The sequence below is a fragment of the Chrysochloris asiatica genome, unplaced genomic scaffold, assembly GCF_000296735.1.
Source record: "Chrysochloris asiatica unplaced genomic scaffold, ChrAsi1.0 scaffold00006, whole genome shotgun sequence".
Taxonomy (NCBI): domain Eukaryota; kingdom Metazoa; phylum Chordata; class Mammalia; order Afrosoricida; family Chrysochloridae; genus Chrysochloris; species Chrysochloris asiatica.
The window spans coordinates 11700722-11712628 of NW_006408524.1; the positions used below are offsets into that span (position 1 = coordinate 11700722).

The 11907-nt window shown below is 37.9% G+C and overlaps 1 protein-coding gene across 1 annotated transcript in view; it reads right to left on the minus strand.

The window, feature by feature from the left end:
• Positions 1–11907, minus strand: part of NME8 (NME/NM23 family member 8) — a 94694-nt gene that overhangs the window by 65993 nt on the left and 16794 nt on the right. The window contains exon 5 of the mRNA XM_006832265.1: positions 4196–4312. Coding sequence (XP_006832328.1) covers positions 4196–4312 — 117 coding nt within the window. The remainder of the gene's footprint in view (positions 1–4195; positions 4313–11907) is intronic.

Genomic DNA, 11907 nt, shown 5'->3' on the forward strand with positions numbered 1-11907 from the left:
TTTCTGTATACATCAAAAAAAAAAAAAAAAAAAAAAAGAAAATTAGAACAAAGCAAAACCAACAAAATGTATTGTGCACCTTTGCTCTGAAGTTCCAGCAGCATTTTTCCGTAGTGTGTCTGCAACTCCACTTGGTCTTGTTGTTTGGTCTTGCTCAAGTTGTTGGCTCTGGGCCGCCCAGCCCAGCAGATACAAAAGTACGTGATTTCTTCTTTTTGCTACAAGTTCCACTAGCTATAAGCCTTCAAATCTTTTAAATATTCCTATCTATGTGGTTCTGAGATTTGGAGCTCTGCCCTGAAACTTCTTTGCCTGGTGTTCTGTGGTATTGTTGATGGCGAACCTCACTGCACCTCTACCCTAGCCACCATCAAACCATAAATACTTTTCAATTGAAATTTCACTTGCTTCTTTATCCTGTTTTTAATGTGACTACTGTTGTTGTTCTTTCTTCACAAGATCTTTTTAAAGTGTTGAAGAGCAAAGATGTCAGCTTGAGAACTAAGGTGCACCTGACCCAAGCCATGGTATTTTCAATAACCTCATATGCATGCGAAAGCTGGACAATGAATAAGGAAGACTGTAGAAGAATTGATGGTTTTGAGTTATGGTGTTGGAGGAGAATATTGAAAGTGCCATGAGCTGCCAAAAGAACCACAGGTCTGCATTGGAAGAAATGCAGCCAGAGTGCTCCTTGGAGGCCAGGATGGCCAAACTTCATCTCTCATACTTCAGACATATTGTCAGGAGGCCAGTCACTGGAGAAGGATAGCATGTTTGGTAAGGTGGAGGGTCAGAGAAAAAGAGAAAGCCCCCTAGTGAGATGGATTTGCAAAGTGGCAACATCAATGGGTTCAAGCATGTTAACAATTATGAGGGGTGGCCCAGGATCGGGCAGTGTTTTGTTCTGCTGTGCATAGGGTCACTATGAGTTAGTACTGACTCAATGGCACCTAACAACAACAACTGTTGTTGTTAAATGTCATTGAGTCAGTTCCACTCCAGCAACTTTGTGTAAGGTTTTTGAGGAAAGGCTAGAGGGTTTTATCTGCCAATTTTGTGTTTAGCAGTCCAGTGCTTATCCTATAGTACCACTACTAGGGAATTTTAAATTACACAAAATATGCTTATTGTGACTTGTATTTTATTACCATTGGACAGGGCTGTGATAGACTATTTAATTAGACAATAAAGTTAAATTGTGGGGAGTATTCAACAAAATAGAATAATTAAACGAATAAAATATCAATAGCTTTCTCATGTACACAGTTATCAATTACAATAGGATATCGTCCTGCTAGAATAGCTAGCATGAGAGCAACACTAAAACCACAAAAATATTACACACAAAGAATGCTCAATAGAATAGGGTGATCATGAGAGTGTTTTTTGATTCATCCTGCCTGACTACAAATTCTGATTTAATGATCAGTTGCTTGTTTCTGGAATTTGTTTCTTAAAGTCTTAGTTTTATCATTTTAAATATCTCAAAGACGGACATGACAACTAAATGAGAAGATCCGTTTGAAGATCTTAGAAAGTCCTCAGTAATTCCAGTTACTATAATTTCTAAGGAGTCCTAGTGTGGCACTGTGGGTTAATGTGGGTCGATATGAATGGCAGTTGGTAGTTCAAGCTCACCAGTTGGAACCAACTCCACGGCACTTAACAACAGTAATAATTTCTCAAGGAGCTCTGGTAGCATAGTGGTTATGAGTTGGGCTGCTAATTTCATGGTTCGAAACTATGAGCTGGTCAGTGGGAGAAAGATGGGGCTTTCTGAGCCCATAAAGATTACAGCCTCAGAAAACCTAAACAGTGTCATTATGAGTCGGAACTAACTCCACAGCACATAATCACCACGACAATTTCTCAAAGAAGTGAGGAATATGGAGCCAGAGCAAGGAGGATTCATTTAAAAACAAGAAAACTTTGAAAAGTAGTGAAAAATAAAAAAGTTCTTGGACGAGAAGAAATATTACTTTATACAATTATTAATTATATTTATTATAATTAACAATGATTAATTTTATTGTAATTTATAGTAATTAAAACTATTATTAAGAATGCACATTTTCCTTTATGTCATTTTTCATTCTCCTACTGAAATGTCCATCTTTTCCATAATGTTCATAAATTACTTTGCTCTGTGTGGGAATCGACCAGATTGCAGTGGGTTAGGTCTTGGTCTTCTTAATATATAAATTATGGACATTGTAACATTGACACAAATAGAGCAACTGTTTTTTCTCAGTTTGTTACTTTCCATTTAATTTTTAGGGTGTACTTCAAAGTTTTAAAATAATCAAATCTTTCAAATCTTCCTTGATAATTTCTCTATTTTGTTATATACTTAAAAGACCTTCCTCAACGTATATGTGAATATTTACCACTATTTTCATCAACTGCTTTTATGGTGTGTTTCTTATATTCAATTCTTTAATTCATCTGGAATTTTTTTTAATGTATATACTATGAAGAATTAATACATCTTTTTTTCCTATAGTTAACCCAACAAACAGTGACCCTGCTTTATGGAATGTTTTATCCTTTTCTGATTTTAAGTGACACTTTTTCTTATAGTCAATATGTTGTTGCTGTCATCAGTTCTTAAGTGCCATTGAGTTGATTCTGACCCATATATAGGGTTTCCTAGGAGCAGCTGGTGAGCTTGAACCACCGACCTTGCAGTTCAAACAACTTTACAGTCTGATGCATTAGCCCACAGCACCACACCAGGACTCAAATAACTTCTCCTTATTTCTATTTGTAGTATTTCTTGATTAATTTCTACTTTTCTTTTCTTAGTGTCATATTTCCCTTTGATTTTTTCCTTGTTTTCATTCTTAACATCAGTCTCTCCTGCTTTTCTGACTATATTTCTGGTCACTTTCTTTGCTATTGTTATTTTCATTAAGTGCTGTCCAGTCGGTTCCAACTAAGAGTGAGTTTGTATAGTGGTTCCGAGGACCAATCAGTGAGTTTGAACTGTCAACCTTGCTGTACAAACTGACCTTGCAGTTGAGTGCTTATCCTAAAGTGCCACGCCAAGACTTCTTATGCACCTTGATTTCTTATGTTATCATGTTCATATCTCCAGGTGGTCTGTGATTCGTTTCTTCATTTTAAAGTGTTTTATTTCTTCTTACACAGGCAATAATAGTATTGCATAGTGCCTTACCATAAATCTCCTTTAGAAGTGTACTTTTTTTTTTTTTCCCATCATTCTACCCTGGTCCCCTTTCCATACAGAACTGGTTAATAGTGTACTGTATGGATTTCTCTAATTTTTGACATAAATTACATACATTTTATGCACTTGATTAGGTATTCATGCTGGTTTCAACTATTTAATTGTATAGACAAAACTGTGGCCCACATTTTTTTCTATATTTGAGTCATTATTTTCTTAAGGAAAATTATTAGTGAGTCAAAGGATATATACACATTTTAAGACTTTTAATTCATGTTGCCAAAATGTGTCTAAGGAAGGTTGTACCAAGGCACCTAGATGACCATACATTTAGGATAAATGCATCGGAAAAAAAACCAGAAAAATGGAACACATTTTAAAAATCAAAACAATCCTCAATTAAAAGTTGTTGTTGTTATATGCCATGGAGTTGCTTCTGACTCATAGCGACCCTGTATAGGGTTTCTGAGGCTGTAAGTCTTTACAGGCACAGAGAGCATCATCTTTCTCCCATGGAGCAGCTGGTAGTTTCGAACTGCTGACCGTAAGAGTAGCAGCCCAGTTCATAACCACTTCGCTACCAGAGCTCCTTCCAAGGTACTTAACAACAACAACAGTTAAAAGTTGTCAAAAGGAGAGGAGTGGTTGATTTTGGAGTCCTGTCAAAAGGAGAGGAGTGGTTGATTTTGCAGACCAGGTGTGGAGGTCCCTGGGACCATCAACGGAGAAGAGCAGAGTGTGGGACACCCTACTCAGAGAAGCAGTGAAGCCAGAGATGGCAGTAGAGATGATGACGTTGAGAGAAAGAGCAGGGAAGGAGAGGGGTTGTGTGCTGACGGCCATGGGGCAGGCATACATGGTGTACTCTTTGGTTGTTTGATGCATGGAGGGGATTGTAATCATTGCAATGAAATAAAATACGATAGGATGAATATAAAGCTAATCCTCTCCAATGTAAACTATCACTTAATTCACAATAAAAACTTTTTTAAAAAGTACTACCTGTGGACGAACCATTTCTCCTGCTGCAATTTTCTTTTCCTCGTTGATGAGTTGGATGATTTTTCCATTAACAAGTGGTGCGTTTGCACCCTTAACCATTGAAATAATTTTGCCATTCTACAAGGGGAAATAAAGCATGAAAAGAATGTTAATGTTCAAGAGAAGTCAAGAGTTGACTCTACATTGGACTAAGTCACCCTTCCCTGTCCCTTGCCCCTATTCTCTTTCAGCTAATACAATCAGTGGAGCACATGGGTAAGCACTGACTACTCCTAGCATGATGCTGCAGAACAAGGCACTGGACCAGAAGGTTGGTTTGGACCACAAGGTTAGTTTGAATCACAAAGTCAGCTGTTCAAACTCACCAGTCATTTCTCAGAAACCCTATACAGGATCACTGAATCAGAATTGACCAAAGGCTCTTAACAACAACAGCTAACCACAAGGTGCTTCAAACCGATCCAGAGAATCCTCAGAAGACAGGCTTGGTGATCTGCTTCAAAAAGTTCCCAGCTTTGAAAACCCTATAGAACAGGTCTCCTTTGGACACTTGAGATCATCATGAGTAGGAATTCATTCAGGAACTAACAACAAAGGAAAAGTGAGGAATCTCCGGGGGCACAAAGGTTCAAACCGTCCCCCATGAATCAGAATACACTTGATGGCAACTAACAACACCAACGGTGTGAGGGTATGTCTCCATTTGATAAACCCAGTTCTTTGGGCTCTATCTTCAATTTGTCTGAGCACCTACAAGCAAAGATGAAGGAGTGTCCTCCAGGACCTTGCAGAAGTTATCATCCTACAAGAGAATTCACAGTAACTTCTTCCACAGCACCCCTGCATTAAATCTGGACCACCCTCCACAGACCTCCCAATGTTCCCATCCTAACTATTCTTCGCTAATTTCATCTATCTTTTGACACACATTCACTGAATACCTGATTACTAAGCAGAAACCCTATACAGGATCACTATGGGTTGGAACCGACTCAATGTCACTTAACAACAACAAGGCACTGAATCAGGCATGATGGTATGAAATAACAGGCCTAATATATGACCTAATTAAATGACAAAAAAACACACCAACACATGCAAAATAGCAACCATGACAGGTGTCATCACGAGGGATACAAAAATTGGGAGAACCTGCAAGAATTTGTCCTTGTCAAGAAGTTCAGGGAAGGTATTTTAAATACCAAGGACTGATAAATCTTGGGTTAAAAGGTGAAGCGTAGCTATAAAACGTGTCCAAGACTATAAATCAGATAATCTCAAGCTGATGGGTTTGAATCACAAGCCTTTCGGTTAGCAGCCCAACGCTTAATCCACAGCCCCACCAGGCTCTTGAGCCCTGACGCTGGAAGGAACGTGGCACGTGAGAAGGCCAGCCGAGACAGTGAGGGGGAGCCTAGTATGAGCAGGAACCCCACAGCCAGGGGAAACAGGCATGAAAAGTCTTGCGGGACACTAAAGAATGCACCCTTCACTTTAAGTGAAGTCAAAAGCTTTCAGAATGTTTAAATGGAGGCAAAACTGCTGTTCATAAAGATCACATCACCTACAGCGTGAGAAAAGATAAAAGGGGGGGGGGGTAAAGAGAGGGTGTTTGTACACCGGTTAAAAGTTATGACCATGGTAATGGTGGTGGAGTGGGGAAGAAGAGGATGGATATGAGAGAGATTTGGGTGGTGAGACTGAAAGTTCCAAGGGATGGGTGGGGTTGGGTACTATGCAAAGAGAAATGACTAAGATGACTTCTGTTTTGGACTTGAGAATAGGATAAATTATATTATTCACCAAATGAGGAGACACTGGAAGACGACCATATTTTTATAGGTGTGGGAAAGAGGTTTGGTGTTGGACTAGTTTATTTTGAGATGCCTTTGAGACAATCAACAGGAGATGCCAAGTTATCAGTTGGATAAGCCTATCTTGGATTAAACTATCAAAGTATAGGAAATGATGTAAAACATAAACTTGAATTATAATTCAAGTCATGGTGTGGTGTTATAGGACAAGCACTGGATCATAAGGTTGGTTTGAATTGCAAGGTAGGTGATTTAAACAGTGATTGTACCTCAGACTTTATGCAGGGTCTCTATGGGTCAGAACAGACTCAACAGCATTTAATAATAACATAATATATACATATTATATATATATAATGTTATTAACATATATATATATTATGTTATTATATAAATATGTATATATTATGTTATTATTAAGTGCTGTCAATTTAATTTTGACCCATAGTGACCCTGCATAGGGTTTCCAAAGCTATAAATCTTTATGGGAGCAGAAAGCTTTATCCTTCTCCCATGGAATGGCTGCTAGTTTTATACTGCTGACCTTGAAGTTAGCAGCCTGACTCCTAACTACTCCATATACTTATGTGTGTGTGTGTATATATAGATATAGATATAGATATAGATATAGATATAGATATAGATATAGATATAGATATAGATATAGATAGATAGATAGATAGATATAGATATAGATAGATAGATAGATAGATATAGATATAGATATAGATATAGATATAGATAGATAGATAGATAGATAGATAGATAGATAGATAGATAGAGATAGATAGATAGAGATATATACAGATATAGTTTATATTGTTGTTGTTAAGAGCTGTCTAGTTGGTTCTGACCTATAGCAACTCTGTATAGGGTTTCTGAGGAACCATTGGTGAGCTTGAACCACTAATCTTGTGGATCAAACGCCTTTGCAGTCTAGCATAGTAACCCACAGTGCCACACCAGGACTATGTATATGTTTATTGCCTCCCCAGAGTATAAAACATGATGAGGTCAGTCTTTAATGCCTAAATTAAGAAGGATGAGCTTGAAAAGGATATAAAGTGCTGGTGGTTCTGTAGGGTAAGCACTGGACTATTAACCACAAGGTTGGCAGTTCAAAACCCATCAGCTGTTTTTTTGGAAGAAAGATGAGCCTTTCTGTCCCTTTAAAGATGGACAGCCTCAGAAAACCTTCATAGGGTTGCTGTAAGTCAGAACCAACTCAGTGACAGCGGGAAAGAAAGCACCTGGGAGGAGGCTCTGGGTGGTGTAAATGTTTACCATGTTTTGCTCCTAACCAAAAGGCTGAAACTTTCTGTCACTCAAAGGCAATCTGCTTCTGTAAAGATAGCAGTCATTAAACACCTTGCACAGCACAGTGCTACTCTAACACAGAGTTACCATGAGTTAGAACTGCCTTGACAGCAATTAATTAAAGCCAAGTCACCAAAGTCTAAGCAAGAGACTTCCAGTAAAATGCTGGGCTAGGCAGGCATGCTACACAGACCCTCGACAACAAAGTTACTGGAGACCAAGTGACATGGAAACAGATGATTATCCTGGAACTGGAGCTTCAGAGGAGAGTGGATTTAGACAAGTGGATTGAAAACTTTTTGGGGGAGAAGCTGAGCAGGGGTAGCACAGGAAGGCGACAGACTGGAGATCAGCCCGGCAGCCAGAGCCAGACACAGTGCAGTCAGCTTGACCATTCGCGAGCAGCTTTAGCAGACAGTGTCCTGGTATTGCAGCTGACTCTGGTGACTGGCAATGGGAAAGGTGTGATTCTTTCTACTTCTCCACATTCCCCTGTGACCAAAGGTGTGGCCAGCCTCTCCAGTGAGTGGCAGGTGGCGGCTCTGTTGGTTTGGTGCCTGGATTCAGAACAGATACACTGCAAACCTGCAGAACCCACAGGGCTGGCAGACCAGCCCTAGACTGGAATGCTTATACCCAGTAACCTTGCCCCTAGCTGCCCTCTGGTCCTGACAGGCAGCTGCCTTAAGGACCTTCATGAACTCCTTCTGGACTGGGTGCCCTAAACTGAGACAACACGGAGGCTTAGGAGACCTTCATCTAGGGCTGGGAACACTAATGTCTCTTCCCTCCCCCACCCACCTCGTGAGCTTCTTGGCTGGCACGAGTTTCCCAGAATTCTCTCCTCTCTGGGTCCAACACGTACCCTCCCCATTGTTTTTATGTTTATTCTTTCTTCTACTTCTTCCCTCTTTCTATTCCTTTATTTTTATCTTTTTAATTTCTGTTTACATTTTTTCTTTGCTTCCATTTCTCTTTCCCACGTTTTCTTTCTTTCTTTTTCTCTCGATTTTTCTTTACTATCTCTAGTCTCTTTTTCATCATCCCTCTCCCTAATGTGTTCAGTGTTTTCTTTTTATTTTCTCTCACATTTTTCTTGTACAGTTTTATTTTCCTGTTCCTCTTTTCTCTTTTTATTTATTCACATCACAAAAAAAGACAGAAGAAAACCATAAATCTATAGTAAACACTTAAACAACAGTAATGGAGAAAATGACAAGAAAACACACAAGCAACATGAACTCAGCACAGAAAATTATGTGGAACATAGAAACCAGAAGCACCATCAAAAATCACATAGCAAAATAACAGCAATGGCTTCACACTTATCAATGTAAATGGATTAAATGCACCAGTCAAGAGACAGAGAGTGGAAGAACTGATTTTCAAAACAAACTAAAAAAGATCCTTTATGTCTACAAGAGACACACCCTACATACAAAGACAAAAATAGACTAAAATTCAAAGGATGGAAAAATTATATCAAGTTAATAGAAATAAAAAAAAACTAGCAGAAGTGACAACACTAATTTCTGATATAATAGACAGGGAAAATTAGCATAAGAGGCAAAGAAAGACATTATATCATGATCAAAGGGCCAACTGAATCAGAGGACATAAACATAATCAATTTGCATGCTCTCAATGAAAAAGCCTCAAAAACTTGAATCAAGATCTAATAGAAGGGAAGAAAAAATAGACAACTCTATAATAATAGTTGTTATTGTCATTGTTGTATGCCATTGAATTGGTTCTGACTTCTAGCAACTCTGTATAGAATTACCGAGGAGCAATTAGTGGATTTGAACCATCAACTTTGAAGTTAGCAGTCTAGTGCTTATCCAACAGATAGAATAAACAGACTGAAACTCAAAAGACACAGACGAACTAAACAACACAATCAACCAACTTGATCTAATAGACTTATACAACAACAGTACAATATACATTCTTTTCCACTGCACATGGAATATTGTCCAGAATAGAGGATATGTTAGACCACAAAGCAAGCCTCAATATATTTGAAGACAATGAAACACTACGGAGCAGTTTCTCAGATCACAATCCTATAAAATTAGAAATCAGTAATAGGAAAATCAATGAAAAAAATCAAGTACATGGAACTTGAATAACTCCATGGGTATTAAAAGCTACTGGGTAGCAGAAGAAATAAAATATGAATTTTAAAAATTCCTTCAATCAAACAAGAACAAGAATATAACATACCATAACCTCTAGGACACAGCAAAAGAAGTGCCCACAGTACAATTTACAGTAATAAACGTACATATCTAAAAAGAAGAAAGAACTAGAATTAATACTTTCACCCAACATCTCTAACAATTATAAAAAAAATCCCAACAAAGTAAGTCTACTGCCACAGACAAAAAATAATAAAGACTAGAACAGAAATAAATAAATAGAAAACAGAAAAACAATAGTAAGAATCAACTTGCCCATTAATAAAATGGGCAAACCACTGACAAATCTGACAAAAGAAAAGAAGATATAACTAACATGAATATGAAATGATATGGGTGATGTTACAACAGAACCAAGGGAAATAACCAGGGTAATAACAGAATACTATTAAGACTTGTACTCAACAAATTTTAAAATCTGGAAGAAATAGGCAAATTTCCAGAGACATAGAACCTACCTAAGTAACACAGATGGAAATAGAAAAGTTGAACAGATTTATAGCAAAAGAAGAAATTGATCAGGTCTTTTCAAACCTCCCAACCGAAAAAAGGCCAAGCTCAGAAGGCTTTACTGGTTTAGTCTACCAAACATTTACAGAAGAGCTGACACCAATTCTATTCAAATTATTCCAGAGCATAGAAAATGATGGAAAACTCCCAAATTCATTTCATGAAGTGGGCATAACCTTAAAACTCAAACCAGGCAATGTCATCACTAAAAAATAAACCTTTAGACCAATATCCCTCACGAACATAGATATAAAAATTTTCAACAAAATCCTAGCCAATAGAACCCAAAACCAAAAATAAAAAACAACATGACCAAATGGGATTCATACCAGGCATACAAGTATTGCTCAATATTAGGAAAACAATCAGTATAATCCATCACATAAATGAGATAAAGGAAAAAAGTCACATAATCATATCAATTGATGCAGAAAAGGCATTTGACAAAATGCAAGATCTATTCCTTATTAAAAAAAAGGAACAAATAGGAATACAAGAAAATTCTTTAACAAAATTAAGGGTATATAGTCCTGGTGTAAGGAGCTCTGGTAGCATAATGGTTATGAATTGGGCTGCGAACCGCAAGGTCAGCAGTTTGAACCTATTAGCTGTTCCATGAGAGAAAGATGAGCTTTCTGCTCTCGTCAACCTGTACGGGTTGCTATGAGTCAGAACCGACTCCACAACACATAACAAAACAACAACATAAAGTCCTGGTGTGGCATATAGGATAAACACTGGACTGCAAGATTAGTTTGAGCTGCAAGGTGGTTCAAACTCACCAGCCTATCCTTGGAAATTCTATATAGGGTTGTTATGAATCGAAATTGACTCAAAGGCACTTACCAACAACAACAATAACAACAACATACAAAACTAACAGCCTATATTACTCCCAATGGAGTTAACATTCCCTTTGGGAACAGGAACCAGAGAAGGATGCCCTTTATCACCACTCCTTTTAAGTATAGTACTAGAAGTCTTAGCGAGAGTTACAATGCCAAAAGCTAAGGGGCGTAGAGGTGGGGGTGGGGATTAAACGTATGCAGATTGTTGAATGTAAAACTGGTTATCTGGTCTGTAAACCTTCATTCAATTCACAATAAAAGTTAATTAAAAGAAAGAAAAGAAAAATACCAGTACATGTGAATGAAAAATGTACATGCAGTTTCTTCAATTTATAAGAATAATAATAAATATTTCTTAAAGCTTTCAAAGTACTTGGTGTTTTACAAGGACGGGAAAAATTCCAGTGAATAGTGAGAATGAGAAAATATTCTTTTTCTCTTTTTCAATAAACTGCATTTATTCAGAGTTTTGATTTTTTTAAATTTATGAATAAAAAAATGTGTACTATTTCTGGTCATGGATAGGAATTCTAAAGGGTTTACATATATTCAATGTATACTTTTTAATGATAAAATTCATTAATGCTCCCAAGAAGGGTGTGTTATACACATAGTTCCTTCAATTTATGCACAAGAAGAATAAAGTTTTTAAAGGTTAAGGATAAAAACCAGAAGGAAGAGAGTGTCTTAAAAATGAAGGTTGTTGTTAAGTGCCACGGAGTCGGTTCAGAACCATAGCAACCATTTATGGGGCTTCCAAGGAACAACTGGTGAGCTTGAACTGCTGACCTTGTAGTTCAAAACGCCTTTGCAGTTCAGTGCATTAGCTCAGAGCACCACACATGGACTCCAAAAAGGAAGGTTGTTGTTGTCAGGTGCCATCGAGTCGGAACCGACTCATAGCGACCCCATGCACAGCAGAACGAAGCAATGTCCGATCCTGGGCCAACCTCACTACTGCTGCCACACTTGAGTCCATCAATGATGCCACCTGGCCAATCCATCTCGTTAGGGGTCTTCCT